Here is an 18460-nt window from a genome sequence, read left to right as displayed (position 1 = left end):
ATACACAACCATGATAAGAATAGTTTCAACACAATGGACAGTATTCTATTCAGAAAGTGAATGTGAGGTGGTGTGTGATGTAATGGCTAGGCTTCTGGAGACTGGACTCACATATAACTTGGCTCCGTATGGAGTGCACCATTTACTGGCCATGTGTCGTTGCCAAAGTTGTTTAACATACACCCATCATTTTATTCTCTGCATCTGAAGGGATACAAAGGGTACTCAAATCACTGAGATGATGTGAGAGTTAAATATAAATATGGTGTATAAAAAGCCCTTGTACAATTCTGGGTACAAAATAAAATGTTCAAAATTTTCTCAGTAAACATTAGTCACATTTATTGCAACATGGTGAGTTCTCTGGCACTAGTCCATAAACATGGGCTGCTTATCAGACTGTGGAAGATTGTGAATTATTGCAGAACTTTAGATAGATAGTTGTCCTTTAAAATCTCATTGAATCTGAGATATTACAATTCTGTTAATACAATGCATAATAATTATATAAAAGTAGAAACATATGCTTAAAACTATATGGTTACATCAAAGGATGTTATTCATAGTATTTCCATTGTGTTTTCTTTCCTGGATGCTCTGTAATGTATTCATTAGCACCAGCTTCTTATATGTCTCCTTAGCATAAAGCAAGAGAAGGTACATAATAAAGGGACATAACCCCAATAAAATGAGGAGATCAGAGTGGGATCCAAAGCTATGGACTGAACACATTTTCACATTAAAATATTAATTATTCTAAGGCAGAGCTTTTATGCTAAAGGCTGACTTTGAGTCCTTTATCAATGTCTCAGCCCCCTGCATACTTTGATTTGGACAGTTGGTGTTATCACTTTTTTAGCTTAAGTGTTATACAAAGGATTTTCCAAGACCCTCCATTCCACATAGATCATGTTCTCTAAGCCCCTTTCTCTGCATATTTTGGAGGTGCCTCAAACTCAATGACAGCATCAGCAGACAAACTTGAAAAACCCTTGTACTCCGGGTAAGTTAATGACTAAATTCCAATGACTCTTAGTTTATCAGAGATCTCCCTACCTATAAAGAGATACAGACAATACTCTCCAATTAACAGCTAGAATTCTGTCATATCATCAGTTACCAGGGGATGCTGCTCCTTGCTTGAGCAGTCCAGAGAATCATACCACTTTCCAGTGTCCAAGTACCAGAAAGTCTGCAGTTCTAGAAAGCCTTCATTTCAAGGTTAATTTCCCCAAACCTACACTATGTGATGGTGCAAAAAGGTCCAGATGTTTTGATTAACAATCATCTTCCCTCCACTCCCTCAGCTCCTAAAACACACACACAAACTATCGTCAAAACTATTCTGTCTTCACTGGAGAGGCATGAATACTCCTAAAGACTCAAACTTTTGTGCACATCACTGCTCAGCAAAGAGCTGGCTTACAATAGGGGCCCAGTCAAATGTTTCACATATATTGGATCAAACCTTTTAAGTACTAAATTAAAATAATCCTTCCAATGAAGGAAATCAGAGTTTCAGAAGAGGCCCTTGATACTGAATCTCTGACCAGCAACTGATGTTGCAGTACATCTGCGATGCGGATTGGTTGTCAAACCTAGATTACCCAATCCAGGAGCAGAGAAACAAATTCCTTGGTTGGTATTATTTAGGAGGGGGCTAAAGGAGGGTCTTAGTTCTCACTGACTGAGACTTGCCTGTTCCTCTGCCCCCTCTCCTCTCTGTTCTCCAGCATGGTGTGCCTGTGTTTCCTGGGAGGCTCCTGGATGACAGCTCTGATGTTGATATTGATGGTGCTGAGCCCTCCCCTGGCTTGGGCCAGGGACACCCCACGTAAGTGCACTCCTGGGTGGTGAGCGATTATGGAGTGGGGGGAAAGAAAGAAATTAGTTTTGCCACTGTGTCCATGCCATGTGCCTTAGAAAATTGTGACATTTTCTTTAATGATGGCCCACCTTTATCATATAGATCCCCAATTCTATCCAAAACTAAAGGAGGCCGAATGCTTGCCCTCTCTATAAGAGCTGTGTAAGGGGCCTCCACATATAGAGGCCATTTCTTCTCAACTCTTCCCCAGTCAAAACTCTCCAGATTTGAGTTTCATTCCCTCAGGGTCTTGAGAAGACTCAGAAATAATGATTTCAAATTAATTCCCGTAAGAGGTTCCCTTTATAATGTTGAGTTATGCTAGAAAATAAGAAAGTTTCTCAGAAAATTGGACAGAGAGTCAAAAGGAATTAGAAAGATATCTCCTAGAAGACCCTGTGTTATGTCTTCACAGGATTAGTTATGTTGGTACCTCTGTGTAATATGCGAGGCTGTATCAAGGGTTCTCTCCCATTATCTCCTTTACTTTCTCCGCACCTCAAAGTTTACAAGGCCTTTATCCCTGGACTGAAGGTTCTCTGACCAAAGTTGGGGCTAGTTTTACCTCTATTTCTCACCCTGGAGGTACAGCAGAGATCCTTAGTACTTGAAATGACATTTTAGATGAGAAGCACGTATGGGATGTTCTTGGGAGTCTTTTTTTTTTTTTTTTTTTTTTTTTTTATGAAATTTATTGACAAATTGGTTTCCATACAACACCCAGTGCTCATCCCAAAAGGTGCCCTCCTCAATACCCATCACCCACCCTCTCCTCCCTCCCACCCCCCATCAACCCTCAGTTTGTTCTCAGTTTTTAAGTCTCTTATGCTTTGGCTCTCTCCCATTCTAACCTCTTTTTTTTTTTTTTCCTTCCCCTCCCCCATGGGTTCCTGTGAAGTTTCTCAGGATCCACATAAGAGTGAAACCATATGGTATCTGTCTTTCTCTGTATGGCTTATTTCACTTAGCATCACACTCTCCAGTTCCATCCACGTTGCTACGAAAGGCCATATTTCATTTTTTCTCATTGCCACGTAATATTCCATTGTGTATATAAACCACAATTTCTTTATCCATTCATCAGTTGATGGACATTTAGGCTCTTTCCATAATTTGGCTATTGTTGAGAGTGCTGCTATGAACATTGGGGTACACGTGGCCCTATGCATCAGCGCTCCTGTATCCCTTGGATAAATTCCTAGCAGTGCTATTGCTGGGTCATAGGGTAGGTCTATTTTTAATTTTCTGAGGAACCTCCACACTGCTTTCCAGAGCGGCTGCACCAATTTGCATTCCCACCAACAGTGCAAGAGGGTTCCCGTTTCTCCACATCCTCTCCAGCATCTATAGTCTCCGGATTTGTTCATTTTGGCCACTCTGACTGGCGTGAGGTGATACCTGAGTGTGGTTTTGATTTGTATTTCCCTGATAAGGAGCGACGCTGAACATCTTTTCATGTGCCTGTTGGCCATCCGGATGTCTTCTTTAGAGAAGTGTCTATTCATGTTTTCTGCCCATTTCTTCACTGGGTTATTTGTTTTTCGGGTGTGGAGTTTGGTGAGCTCTTTATAGATTTTGGATACTAGCCCTTTGTCCGATATGTCATTTGCGAATATCTTTTCCCATTCCGTTGGTTGCCTTTTAGTTTTGTTGGTTGTTTCCTTTGCTGTGCAGAAGCTTTTTATCTTCATAAGGTCCCAGTAATTCACTTTTGCTTTTAATTCCCTTGCCTTTGGGGATGTGTCCAGTAAGAGATTGCTACGGCTGAGGTCAGAGAGGTCTTTTCCTGCTTTCTCCTCTAAGGTTTTGATGGTTTCCTGTCTCACATTTAGGTCCTTTATCCATTTTGAGTTTATTTTTGTGAATAGTGTGAGAAAGTGGTCTAGTTTCAACATTCTGCATGTTGCTGTCCAGTTCTCCCAGCACCATTTGTTAAAGAGGCTGTCTTTTTTCCATTGGATGTTCTTTCCTGCTTTGTCAAAGATGAGTTGGCCATACGTTTGTGGGTCTAGTTCTGGGGTTTCTATTCTATTCCATTGGTCTATGTGTCTGTTTTGGTGCCAATACCATGCTGTCTTGATGATGACAGCTTTGTAGTAGAGGCTAAAGTCTGGGATTGTGATGCCTCCTGCTTTGGTCTTCTTCTTCAAAATTCCTTTGGCTATTCGGGGCCTTTTGTGGTTCCATATGAATTTTAGGATTGCTTGTTCTAGTTTCGAGAAGAATGCTGGTGCAATTTTGATTGGGATTGCATTGAATGTGTAGATAGCTTTGGGTAGTATTGACATTTTGACAATATTTATTTTTCCAATCCATGAGCAGGGAATGTCTTTCCATTTCTTTAAATCTTCTTCAATTTCCTTCATAAGCTTTCTATAATTTTCAGCATACAGATCCTTTACATCTTTGGTTAGATTTATTCCTAGGTATTTTATGCTTCTTGGTGCAATTGTGAATGGGATCAGTTTCTGTATTTGTCTTTCTGTTGCTTCATTGTTAGTGTATAAGAATGCAACTGATTTCTGTACATTGATTTTGTATCCTGCAACTTTGCTGAATTCCTGTATCAGTTCTAGCAGACTTTTGGTGGAGTCTATCGGATTTTCCATGTATAATATCATGTCATCTGCAAAAAGCGAAAGCTTGACTTCATCTTTGTCAATTTTGATGCCTTTGATTTCCTTTTGTTGTCTGATTGCTGATGCTAGAACTTCCAGCACTATGTTAAACAGCAGCGGTGAGAGTGGGCATCCTTGTCGTGTTCCTGATCTCAGGGAAAAAGCTCTCAGTTTTTCCCCGTTGAGGATGATGCTAGCTGTGGGCTTTTCATAAATGGCTTTTATGATCTTTAAGTATGTTCCTTCTATCCCGACTTTCTCAAGGGTTTTTATTAAGAAAGGGTGCTGGATTTTGTCGAAGGCCTTTTCTGCATCGATTGACAGGATCATATGGTTCTTCTCTTTTTTTTTGTTAATGTGATGTATCACGTTGATTGATTTGCGAATGTTGAACCAGCCCTGCATCCCAGGAATGAATCCCACTTGATCATGGTGAATAATTCTTTTTATATGCCGTTGAATTCGATTTGCTAGTACCTTATTGAGAATTTTTGCATCCATATTCATCAGGGATATTGGCCTGTAGTTCTCTTTTTTTACTGGGTCTCTGTCTGGTTTAGGAATCAAAGTAATACTGGCTTCATAGAATGAGTCTGGAAGTTTTCCTTCCCTTTCTATTTCTTGGACTAGCTTGAGAAGGATAGGTATTATCTCTGCTTTAAACGTCTGGTAGAACTCCCCTGGGAAGCCATCTGGTCCTGGACTTTTATTTGTTGGGAGATTTTTGATAACCGATTCAATTTCTTCGCTGGTTATGGGTCTGTTCAAGCTTTCTATTTCCTCCTGATTGAGTTTTGGAAGAGTGTGGTTGTTCAGGAATTTGTCCATTTCTTCCAGGTTGTCCAATTTGTTGGCATATAATTTTTCATAGTATTCCCTGATAATTGTTTGTATCTCTGAGGGATTGGTTGTAATAATTCCATTTTCATTCATGATTTTATCTATTTGGGTCATCTCCCTTTTCTTTTTGAGAAGCCTGGCTAGAGGTTTGTCAATTTTGTTTATTTTTTCAAAAAACCAACTCTTGGTTTCGTTGATCTGCTCTACAGTTTTTTTAGTTTCTATATTGTTTATTTCTGCCCTGATCTTTATTATTTCTCTTCTTCTGCTGGGCTTAGGCTGCCTTTGCTGTTCTGCTTCTAGTTCCTTTAGGTGTGCTGTTAGATTTTGTATTTGGGATTTTTCTTGTTTCTTGAGATAGGCCTGGATTGCAATGTATTTTCCTCTCAGGACTGCCTTTGCTGCGTCCCAAAGCGTTTGGATTGTTGTATTTTCATTTTCATTTGTTTCCATATATTTTTTAATTTCTTCTCTAATTGCCTGGTTGACCCACTCATTCGTTAGTAGGGTGTTCTTTAACCTCCATGCTTTTGGAGGTTTTCCAGACTTTTTTCTGTGGTTGATTTCAAGCTTCATAGCATTGTGGTCTGAAAGTAAGCATGGTATAATTTCAATTCTTGTAAACTTATGAAGGGCTGTTTTGTGACCCAGTATATGATCTATCTTGGAGAATGTTCCATGTGCACTCGAGAAGAAAGTATATTCTGTTGCTTTGGGATGCAGAGTTCTAAATATATCTGTCAAGTCCATCTGATCCAATGTCTCGTTCAGGGCCCTTGTTTCTTTATTGACCGTGTGTCTAGATGATCTATCCATTTCTGTAAGTGGAGTGTTAAAGTCCCCTGCAATTACCACATTCTTATCAATAAGGTTGCTTATGTTTATGAGTAATTGTTTTATATATTTGGGGGCTCCGGTATTCGGTGCATAGACATTTATAATTGTTAGCTCTTCCTGATGGATAGACCCTGTAACTATTATATAATGTCCTTCTTCATCTCTTGTTACAGCCTTTAATTTAAAGTCTAGTTTGTCTGATATAAGTATGGCTACTCCAGCTTTCTTTTGGCTTCCAGTCGCATGATAAATAGTTCTCCATCCCCTCACTCTCAATCTAAAGGTGTCCTCAGATCTAAAATGAGTCTCTTGTAGACAGCAAATAGATGGGTCTTGTTTTTTTATCCATTCTGATACCCTATGTCTTTTGGTTGGCGCATTTAATCCATTTACATTCAGTGTTATTATAGAAAGATACGGGTTTAGAGTCATTGTGATGTCTGTATGTTTTATGCTTGTAGTGATGTCTCTGGGACTTTGTCTCACAGGGTCCCCCTTAGGATCTCTTGTAGGGCTGGTTTAGTGGTGACAAATTCCTTCAGTTTTTGTTTGTTTGGGAAGACCTTTATCTCTCCTTCTATTCTAAATGACAGACTTGCTGGATAAAGGATTCTCGGCTGCATATTTTTTCTGTTTAGCACACTGAAGATATCGTGCCAATCCTTTCTGGCCTGCCAAGTTTCAAAAGAGAGATCAGTCACGAGTCTTATAGGTCTCCCTTTATATGTGAGGGCACGTTTACCCCTTGCTGCTTTCAGAATTTTCTCTTTATCCTTGTATTTTGCCAGTTTCACTATGATATGTTGTGCAGAAGATCGATTCAAGTTACGTCTGAAGGGAGTTCTCTGTGCCTCTTGGATTTCAATGCCTTTTTCCTTCCCCAGTTCAGGGAAGTTCTCAGCTATTATTTCTTCAAGTACCCCTTCAGCACCTTTCCCTCTCTCTTCCTCCTCTGGGATACCAATTATGCGTATATTATTTCTTTTTAGTGTATCACTTAATTCTCTAATTTTCCCCTCATACTCCTGGATTTTTTTATCTCTCTTTTTCTCAGCTTCCTCTTTTTCCATAACTTTATCTTCTAGTTCACCTATTCTCTCCTCTGCCTCTTCAAGCCGAGCTGTGGTGGTTTCCATTTTGTTATGCATTTCGTTTAAAGCGTTTTTCAGCTCCTCGTGACTGTTCCTTAGTCCCTTGATCTCTGTAGCAAGAGATTCTCTGCTGTCCTGTATACTGTTTTCAAGCCCAGCGATTAATTTTATGACTATTATTCTAAATTCACTTTCTGTTATATTATTTAAATCCTTTTTGATCAGCTCATTAGCTGTTGTTATTTCCTGGAGATTCTTCTGAGGGGAGTTCTTCCGCTTGGTCATTTTGGATAGTCCCTGGAGTGGTGGGGACCTGCAGGGCACTTCCCCTGTGCTGTAGTGTATAACTGGAGTTGGTGGGCGGGGCCGCAGTCAGACCTGATGTCTGTCCCCAGCCCACGGTCAGGGCCACGGTCAGACTGGTGTGTGCCTTCTCTTCCCCTCTCCTAGGGGCGGGATTCACTGTGGGGTGGTGTGGCTCGTCTGGGCTACTTGCACCGTGCCAGGCTTGTGATGCTGGGGATCTGGCGTATTAGCTGGGGTGGGTAGGCAAGGTGCTCGGGGGCAGGAGGGGCAGGCTTAGATCGCTTCTCCTTAGGTGATCCACTTCAGGAGGGGCCCTGTGGCAGCGGGAGGGAGTCAGATCCGCTGCTGGAGGTTTGGCTCCGCAGAAGCCCAGAGTTGGGTGTTTGCGCGGAGCGAGCAAGTTCCCCGGCAGGAACAGGTTCTCTTTGGGATTTCGGCTGGGGGATGGGCGGGGGAGATGGCGCTGGCGAGCGCCTTTGTTCCCCACCAAACTGAGCTCTGTTGTCAGGGGGCTCAGCAGCTCTCCCTCCCTTTGTCCTCCAGCCTTCCCGCTTTCCGAGCAGAGCTGTTAACTTATGACCTCCCAGACGCTAAGTCGCGCTTGTTGTGGGAACACAGTCCGTCAGGCCCCTCCGCTTTTGCAAGCCAGACTCGGTGGCTGTGCTTGGCCGGCGAGCCGCCCCTCCGCCCCGGCTCCCTCCCGCCAGTCCGTGGAGCGCGCACCGCCTCGCCGCCCTTCCTACCCTCTTCCGTGGGCCTCTCGTCTGCGTTTGGCTCCGGCGACTCCGTTCTGCTAATCCTCTGGCGGTTTTCTGGGTTATTTAGGCAGATGTAGATGGAATCTAAGTGATCAGCAGGACGTGCGGTGAGCCCAGCGTCCTCCTAAGCCGCCATCTTGCCGCCGACTTCCTGTTCTTGGGAGTCTTAAAGAACTTAAGATATCTTCTGAGAACATGGCACAAGTTAATTTTTCATTATGAATCTATGTTGAACCTTTCTATGGTGTCCGTTTCTCCTGCATCTTTCTGTTCTGTGGCCTGAGCCCACAGGAAGGGATTCAACTAGTATAGGATAAATTATATGCAATTATGGCTTTGTAACCCAAAAATAGGCAACATCAGGAATTTCATATGGTTCTAACTATCTACCCTGAGCAGAGTACAGAGAGCGTGAAGGTGTTTACATTTCATAGGACTGAAAGCCAAAATGCAGGTCAAGGGAATATATTGGCTCACTGAGGTGATGTCCCCAGATGGCATAGGTTTATTCCTCATGTTTTCTGTTTTTCCTTAATAGCCATGTTGGGTTGCCTCCACTTCCAGTTCCTATTCTTTCCCGAGCCATGTTGTCACCATTACTGTGAATCCCCCGTGTATGCGGAGACCTCAGCACTATCACAGATCTACAGGATGAGCTGAATCTTAATGAGATTTTTCTTTTTTCTTAAAATCACCCTTTCCTTACCTGTGGTATTTTTTACAACAGTAGAAGGAGAAGGAGGTAGTCTGTGTGAATTTCTCACAGGAAGTGGAGGGGATATAATGTATCATCAGAGTAAAAGAATGTTGGACCTGAGCCCCTTCTTGCTTTCCAGGATCCTCACAATGACTGATTCTCGGAGCCCTGTGTTTATCCGTTGTATCACAGACATTTCTCTGAGCAGCTATGATGTACTAGGCTCTGTTCTGGGCTCAGTGAATCCTATTTGAATAGGCTAAAGATCATTACCATCATGGATTTTATGTAATGACAGAGGAGAAAGCCCGATAAACATTTAACAATAACAACAAAAATTCTGACAACAATAAGTATGCTAAAAAAAAATACTCCTAGTTGTGAAACAGAGAGAATTGGATGCACCTGACTTCAGTTCAAGTGTGTAGGGAGTTCTCCCTGAGGAAGTGACATTGAGTTGAGATATGACTGGTGACAGAAGCCAGGCAAGTGAAGGATGTACAGGACAAGTGTTGTAGGGGGAGAAAATAGGATAAAGGTCAAGTGCAGGAAGATGTTTGGTGAGTGTAAGGGACAGAAGGAAGGCTGGAGAAGCTGGAGTGTAGGGAGCAAGTTGGGGAGTGCTCTCAGTCACCACTACCATGTTTCCATCACTCAGGGAATGCCCCGTGTGACCCCATCATCAGTGCTCAGTATTTTTGGATCAGCACCTTTGACTTATTTGTTTGTTTGATTGTTTAAGATTATAGGTATACATTTAGGCAGAGAATATCTTTTAAAGTTATTATTTACCTTCCATTTGGTTAGCATACAGCTTAATGTTAGTTTCAGATGTACAGTGTAGTGATTCCACACTTCTATATGCTACCTGGTGCTCATCTCAACTGTCCACCTTATTCCTTGGACTTATTTGGATAAACTTTTACATACATTGAAGTGTCATATAATATTTTCTCATTAATCACGTGACAGTTTTCAATGTCTTCAATTGGTAGTTCATTTGCAAACTCGGATGTAGCCCAAAGTCTTGCTAGGCAGTTTTTCAGGTTGGTTTATTAAATATTAGCTTTGTCATAACACTAGCCATTAACTTATTTCAGAAGATGTGAATTCATAGGCCTCTGTAAACTGCATCAAAAACAGAGTTTAAAAGTTTTTTATACTTGATCTTCATGGGATGAGAAAATTCCTTGTTCAAAGATTGCAATATAGACGTCATACTTGGTGGTGGGACAGGGGGAGAATTAGAAGCCAAAGCTTTAATTTTTATAAGAATTTGAGGAGTACAGTATGTGGAACAATTATACAGGGACAATTAATTTCCAGGTTTCTCCCAGTCCAGCTTGCCTCTCATGAACGAAGCCCATTGATACAAAGTGGTTTTGAACCAAATAAGATATCTGGTTATCCATATTATCTTTTTTGAAAACTAATGCACAAGTAAAATATTTGTCCCTTTCAGGCATCCTGGGTTTGGCTTTTTCCAGTGTCTGCCCACTTTGATTTGGGTAAGCCTGAAGAATTAGCACACCCAAGAGCAATCATCTTTTGGTTGGAATTCATAGTAAATTTTGATACTCTCTTGGTAGGCAGTATGAATTTTTTTTTTCAGAATCTGGTCTCAGTGAGAGCCATTTATCCAGCAAAATAAATTTGTTCAGTATCAAAGGTTTTTTTTTTTTTTTTGTTTTGTTTTGTTTTTTGTTTGTTTTTTTTTTTTACCAGATATAATATTGGGAAAGTTTTCAGTGTAATTCTCAGCTGACATAGAATTAACATTGGCTTTTTTTACCACAGATTTTTCAGGTGGTGTAACAGTGGTTCTCATATGGGGACTTCAGGGAACATGGCAATGTCTGGAGCCATTTTTGGTAGTCACTTGGGGCTTTTTTCTGACATCTGCTAGGTAGAGGCTAATGATGCTAGTAAACAATCTACAACGTACAGAACAGGCTTCCCACAAAAAATATCTCGTCCAAAATGTCAAGAGTACTGATGTTGGAAACACCAGTTTATACTCTGCTGCTTCTAAAACCTCTAGACTTACCCTTTATACACACACTTACCTTCCAATTCAGGTCTTTGTGGTGTAGTTTAGCTTATTTTATTACAAAAAATAATAAGATCAACAGTTCATAGATTGAACACTTTCTCGCTGAGTCCACTCAGTCAATGCAAGCTCGAGATCTTCATCTTTTATTCTTTGTCTTATGCAATGTTTTATAAGATTTCATGATTTCTTGATCATCAGCATCTCTGTTAACTTTCAACAGCTTGCCTTATGAGTCATCAATTGTGACCGTCACAAGTATTTTTCTGTAAAATGTATCAAACTTGTGCAGTAATGCTACATTCTGTTCGGTTGATAATGTCGAAAACTCCTTTTATTTGTCTCATTTTTAAAGGCACAAGTATTTTTAAACTATTTTTAAAATGTTCATGTCAATTCCACTTAAATAAAAAATTTTTCTTAGTTCAATTAAACAGAAAATAAAACATCAAAATATATACATACATGTATGTATATGGGTCATGTATGTATATGTGTGTATATTTATGTATGTATATGCATGTATGTACATATATTATGATGTGTGTGTTTATATATTGAAACTCCAGAAGCCCATGTGACTGACTGACCAATAAGAGGTCTGACATGTTTGACCCTTTACCTCAATCAGGTTAGATTTGGCAAAAGAGTTTGGCATCAAAACTTGTAAAAAGATCTGGTTTCCTAGGTTTCTGGAGTTTGAAAATTCCAGGTAAGGACTTGAGGGACTGTAGTGCAGTCATGGTTTTAATGTCCTTAAAACTCTTCAGTAGTTTCCCATTACGTGTAGTATGAAGTCAAAATCCCAACATCACCTGTAAGGCTTTTACTGCCAGCTCCCCGTGATTTCTCCAGTCTAACCTTTTGCCTTCCTTTGTCCCATTGTGCTTCAGTGAACTCCCTTTTTCCATTTTGTTGAGGAAGTTCATCAATTCTTTCAAGATTTTGCACATTGTATTACCTTTCCCTGAATTATCAAACACACACGCCCTCTAGTTCACATCTAGTTACTCTTTCCTGTCACATCCTAAACATCCCCCTTGAGACCACCTGTCTGGCGCCCTAAGGAAACTCAGATCACCCAGTTATCCCCTGCTCTAGAACTGCAGTCTTGTCTTGTGACATTTCTCCCCCCAGGTAAATAAAGTCCTGCCTGGCTGGGTTTTGTCCATCACTTTCCCTAAATTTTAACCCGAGAGTGGAGGGGATGTGGGGGTGTTTCCCTTCTCTGGGTTCGCAGGCGCCTGAGCCACTCAGCCCAGACCAAGTGTTGGGTGGGGGTGGGGGAGGGGGACGCAGGTGGGACGTGTGTGAGGCCAGGAAAGGGCTGTGGGAGGCGAGGAGGGAGGTGGGTGTCTGCCAGGAGGAGGCGTCCAGGAGGAGGCGGTGAGGGGCAAATCCTCAGGCTGGGAGGTCCGCCTCTGAACCGGAAGCCAGTGACCCGGAGAAGCTCCCAGGAGAGGGGTCACCTCCCGGCCTCCTTCCGCCCCGCCGGCACAGGAGAGAAGAGCCGTGGGTGCTGGTGGTTTGGGGGTGCGGGTGGAGCCCCGAGGGGTGGCGGTGTCAGTGTCTTCCAGGATCCCGCGAGTGACCGGGTCGCCCTGTCCCCACAGCACATTTCTTAAATATGTGGAAGTCCGAGTGCCATTTCACCAACGGGACGGAGCGTGTTCGGTTCCTGGAGAGACACTATCATAACGGGGAGGAGAACTTGCGCTTCGACAGCGATGTGGGGGAGTACCGGGCGGTGACGGAGCTGGGGCGGCCTGACGCCAAGTACTGGAATGGGCTGAAGGACTACATGGAGCGGAAGCGGACAGCGGTGGACTGGTTCTGCAGACACAACTACGGTGTTGGTGAGAGCTTCACGGTGCAGCGGCGAGGTGAGCGGGGCAGGGGGGCTGGGGCGGCCGGGGCTGCGCGGGTGCGACTGTGAGACAGAGACTGGGTCCCAGTGAGCCTACAGGGTGTTGAGCAAGAGCACGTCACGGGGATCCCTGCGAGAGTGCGACGTCGGGGAGGGTGTGCTGTGTCTGTGGGGTGGGGACAGTGTGGTGTGTCCTTGTGTGACTGGGGACAGTGTGGCTGAGTCTCTGTGTGACTGTGAGGTCCATATGGTTGTGATCGTGGGGACAGTGTGATTGCGTCTATGTGTGACTATGGGGACAGTGTGGTGAGTCCGTGTGTGACTGTGGGGAAGGCGTGGTTGTGTCCATGAGTGACTGTGGGGACAGTGTCATGTGTCCTTGTGTGGCTGTGGGGACAGTGTGGGAGGGGTGCCCTGTGAAGTGAGGGGGACAGAGAATGAGTGTGTGGGAAGGGGGGGCAGTGCGTGTGGAGAGAGTGGGTGTGGGGGGAGGCAACAGGAGGGGACATCGGGCATCCTTGGTGGCCCCTGGGGGGCTCAGGAGCTCCAGCTGGAGGGCACACTGGGCAGGTGGTTGGAGACCTGGGGAGGGAAATGGAGGGTGTCCTGGTTGGGGTGAAGGTGGAGGGGAGGGGAGGGGAGGGGAGGGTTAAGAGATTGGGGAGATGTGAGGAGGCCGGTCACCTTCTGTCCCTGACACTCCCCCTTCTTTTTCTGAAGCCCCTGAGATACGTGTGCCTGTGTCTGTATGTGCTACCACTGCTGTGAGAAAAATGGCCAGACTAATCGTTGAAGATTTGGGGGGACTTCTGAGGTCCCTCTGACATTTCTATTTTTTTTTTAATGTTAATTTTTGAGGGAGAGATCCAGTAAGACAGAGTGGGAATGGGGGAAGAGCAGAGGGTGAGATAAAAAAAGTGCAAGCAGGGGAGGAGCAGAGAGAGAGAGGGAGATACAGAATCCCAAGGAGGCTCCAGGTTCTGAGCTGTCGCCCAGAGCCTGCCCCGGGACTCGAACCCAGAAACTGTCAGATCATGACCTGAGCCAAGTGGGACCCTTAGCTGACTGAGCCACCCAGGCTCCCCAAACCCTCCTGATATTTCTGAGGCTTCTTTTAGGTCTCAACTTCCCGCTCTTTGTTCTCTTAGACTATGTATTCTTACATTCTTGAAATGATTGTGAAACCAGGTATCTTAATTATAATTTTGTTACTAAATGTATTGATGTTGCTGTTTTTATAATGATGAAAGTATTTAAGGAGTTGCATATTATTTCTTTATATAGTTGTAACAATTCACCTCACATTCCCCTTTGTTAGATCTTTTTCTCCCAATATTGCAAATACTCGGTTGAAATTTTATATCTTCTTTATTTTTAATGTGTATTTCTTTGCTTTTAAGGTCCTTGGATTTTTTTTTTTTTACATATCTATTGGCTAATTGTTGTTACTGATGTAAAAAGTATCTACTATTATCTACTATCATCTTTGCTGATAGTTGATTCAGCATTTTCTCTAGTCTGTGGCTTGTATTTTGACACTGTTTATTACTTTTCATGCTAGGAATGTAAACATTTATATTTAATGAATATGCTACAAAATTGTTAGCAAAGGTTTGTCATCTACCTAAATCTACCATTTTAAGGTATTGTAAAAATGTTTCCCCCATATTTTTCCTTTTTAAAAGCAGTATTTATTGAGGCTGGTAGTGTAAGGGATTGTCTCTGCACTAAGGATACCTGTTAAATAGTCTGAGTCTCTACCCTGAACTCAAGTGTCAGCTTTCAAAGGGAGACAATTATAAAGGTATAACAATTCCAATAACAGTAATTTTTTTTTAAATTTTTTTCAACGTTTTTATTTATTTTTGGGACAGAGAGAGACAGAGCATGAACGGGGGAGGGGCAGAGAGAGAGGGAGACACAGAATCGGAAACGGGCTCCAGGCTCTGAGCCATCAGCCCAGAGCCCGACGCGGGGCTCGAACTCACGGACCGCGAGATCGTGACCTGGCTGAAGTCGGACGCTTAACCGACTGCGCCACCCAGGCGCCCCAAATAACAGTAATTTTTTATACTGCACAGAAGGAGTGATCATCTGAGTGCAATTATGAGAACTTTTTAAAATCAATGAGTTTCCTTGTTCCTTTCCCTCTCTTTCAGGACTCACACTGTTCTTGCAATTAAACAAATAGGCTAGAGTATCACCTCTGCCTTCCTGCTTCCGGGGGAGAAGCATTTGTGTGGTGTTGTAAGGTGTGAGTGGAGCATTTCCAGGGTTTCATATTCTATTTCCCCATCAACCTCAAGCTGTTCTCCAATTTACCCAGACTGCTTTAAATCATATTTTCTCTGTAATTAAACAGGGTAATAAGTACTTAACATATATTGAAGGCTAAACTCCAATCATCACTTTACATACTTTAGGTGCATTAATCCTCACAGAACTGTAAGAGGTAAGTATTACTATCTCCTTCGATAGAGGAGAAAGCTGGGGTGCAGAGGAATGTAATATTCTTCTAGGATCAATCAGTAAGGAGCAGAGCCTATATTTGAGCTCAGTCAGCCTGCTCCAGAAATCATGCTTTTAATTGAGACACTATATCCCTTGCAAAATGTGTAAACAAGGAATTCCACAAGGAACGACTACCTCACACTATGAAAAACAAACCCCACAAATTTCCTCAACATCTCTCAAACTTAATGGACCCGTACTGTCAGGATTGAATTCAAGACTCATGAGACTGGCTGGTACTGGGCCACGTGGCCAGCTTTGAGGGAGGCCTTCACGAGATGCAGCCTGGGACCAGAGACCGGAGGCAGGAGGGCAGCCAGCCAGGGAGACTCATTCTGTCGTCCTCACTTAGTCCCGCTACCACTTGTCTTCTAGTTGAGCCGACAGTGACCGTGTTCCCCTCGAAGACGCAGCCCCTGCAGCACCACAACCTCCTGGTCTGCTCCGTGAATGGTTTCTATCCAGGCCACATTGAGGTCAAGTGGTTCCGGAACGGCCAGGAGGAGCAGACTGGGGTTGTGTCCACAGGCCTGATCCGTAATGGAGACTGGACCTTCCAGACCCTGGTGATGCTGGAAACAGTTCCTCAGAGTGGAGAGGTCTACACCTGCCACGTGGAGCATCCAAGTCGCACGAGCCCTATCACCGTGGAGTGGAGTGAGAAGCTTTCTGATCCCATAAGTTCCTCACCCAGCAGGAAGGGGACTTTGCTTTCCCTGAGTGCCAGGGTTCTCTCTCCTTACACCATATTTTCATTTGTTCCATGTTCTCTTCTCTTTAGCACAGGTCACTGAGATGAGCCAAGTGATATCCTGTGGTAGAATCCTCTGATAGGTTATAGATATTCTGTGATTGTGTGTCCAGACCCTACAACCCTTGAGGAGGTAGTTATGCCTGGCTGCAGAAACGAGGTTGTCCATGTTTTGAGACTTTCCATGGCTCACGGGTAGTGGTTCTCCTGTGATGCTGGGCACTAGTCCCCTGCCTCGGGCTGAGTTTGTGCTTCTGGCACCATTGCTGTGTGTTGTTCATTGTGATCCAGGAAGAAGCACATCCTCTATTGTATAGGGTCCTTCCTGACAAGAGGGGAATCCAGTCTTGGCACTGCCTTTTATTAGCTCTGTCACCCTGCACAAGCACTTGAGCTTCATGGCGTCTCAGGCTCCTCATCCATAGATGTTGAAGTAGTGGAATTGTCAACGCTGTGATTTTTAAAAAGTTCAATACCTAAACCTTGTACCTATGCAATGGGATTTAAAAAAAAATTTTTCCCCTAGAAATTGCCACTTATTCTCCATCTTCCAGGGCAGGCTACATTCCTCATTCTTGAAGTTCTCAATCCTAGAGTGTCTGTCAGAGAAGTTGGATTTGGGGTAAAATCACTAAAGCTGCTTCTTCTCTCAGGGGCTCAGTCTGAATCTGCACAGAGCAAGATGCTGAGTGGAATCGGGGGCTTTGTTCTGGGTCTGCTCTTCCTGGTGGTGGGGCTGTTCATCTACTTCCGGAATCAGAAAGGTAAGGCACCTGTTGGTAGCTGGGCCTCCCTATAGACCTTGTGGGAGAGAAATACAGCTTTGATCGCATAAACTCTCTGTAGACCAGTGGCCTTGTAAAGCCTTTCCTTCTCCCTTTGCCCTCAGATTTCCTAGAAAGCCAGACAGCAAGGGTCCATGGTTACTGAGTTTCAGCATAAGAGATTATGGGTTGTAGAGACAAGAAAGAGGTTAACAAGACAGATATCTTGGGTTGGGGTCCTTGGCCAAATCAGGAAGAGCTATGAAAGCTAATGAAGCCACAGTAGATTGGTGTGATAGAAACTTCCCGGGTCACATCTCTCCCTTTCTGATCCCACTGGCATCATGCGATGCGGGTTGTGGTGGTAGGTGGGTCTGGGGTTGGGACCTTGTATGTGGGGACAGATTTACCTGTGTCTCTGTTAAGTGTATGTTGTCCCTTTTCTTTCCCAGGACACTCTGGACTTCAGCCAACAGGTAATGCTCTTTGACCCTCTTTAGAGATAGAGTTGGTTATCCTGGAACAGATGATGGAGACGAAAAGACAGAAACAATGTCAAAGACTTTGGATCTGACTTCTGCTCAGGCAGTTAACTGAAGCTTCTTCTCTCCACTTACTAAAAGGCCTGCACTGCAAATAGCTTTAGATCAAGGATACATAAGAAAGAATATGTTCTTCTTCTTACTGTCGTGCTTTAACATGAGGCCCTGGAAGAGGGGAGAGGAAGCTGCTTGTGGAGGTGGGTCTGGGAACAACACTCTGCTCTGTCTTCTGCAGGACTCCTGAGCTGAAGTGGAGATGCTGACACTCCAAGAAGAACCTTCTTTTCAGGCTTCCTCACACAGTGAAAATGTTTCCTGTTTGGCTCGTATTCTTCCACAAACACAGTGCTTTCTCAGGATTTGGTTTGCCCTGGGTTCAGTGACCGTGCAGAACCTGTCCTCCCTGATGGCTCCCTCCACCCTATCCTTGACCGGGAAGCCGCAGTACTGACTGCAGTTCCTTATCTTCATTCTCTCCCAGCTCCCTGTGTATTCAGCCCCTTAATGCCTCCTCTACATTGGAACTCACCTCTGTTCACATGTCTTTATCAGCTTTTCTCAAATAAACATGGAGTGACAATCATCCGTTGCATATAGTTTCAAGGAAAAGCAGTAGCAAAAAAAAGGGAGAAAGGGAGGATTGCAACAAATTACAATATTGGTTTTTATTTATATTCCAGAATTTGGGTCAGATGTGGATCTGGAAGGTATCTTTGTATCATGTCCTTTTATACTTGGTCTTTTTCCATTCTGTAATTAGGCGTGTTTTCTGGAGCTAGGAAACGGAGCTTCATGGCCCATATGATGCTGGTGTCTTACGCCTGTGTGTTCTCAAAGACAAACCAGAAGTCCCTTTGCACAAAAGAGGGGACAAAAAATATCAGCAATCCACTAACTTATAATGATATGACACACCCAAATTTTTGTACTCACTTTGTTTCCTTTCCCAGATTTTTTATTT

General features: G+C 43.4%; 1 protein-coding gene across 1 annotated transcript; it reads left to right on the top strand.

Moving 5' to 3' along the window:
* Positions 1 to 1667: 1667 nt before the first annotated feature.
* Positions 1668 to 18082, top strand: LOC125165749 (DLA class II histocompatibility antigen, DR-1 beta chain). Its single transcript, XM_047859002.1, has 6 exons — positions 1668 to 1834; positions 12678 to 12947; positions 15818 to 16099; positions 16847 to 16957; positions 17410 to 17433; positions 17735 to 18082. Exons 1-6 carry the CDS (start codon positions 1735 to 1737, stop codon positions 17746 to 17748), a joined length of 801 nt encoding a protein of 266 aa, XP_047714958.1. The 5' UTR covers positions 1668 to 1734; the 3' UTR covers positions 17749 to 18082.
* The last annotated feature ends 378 nt before the right edge of the window (positions 18083 to 18460 follow it).

Source organism: Prionailurus viverrinus, chromosome B2 (assembly GCF_022837055.1).
Source record: "Prionailurus viverrinus isolate Anna chromosome B2, UM_Priviv_1.0, whole genome shotgun sequence".
Taxonomy (NCBI): Eukaryota; Metazoa; Chordata; class Mammalia; order Carnivora; family Felidae; genus Prionailurus; species Prionailurus viverrinus.
Note: the sequence above shows the minus strand (reverse complement) of the source record. Positions and strands in the feature narration are given on the sequence as shown.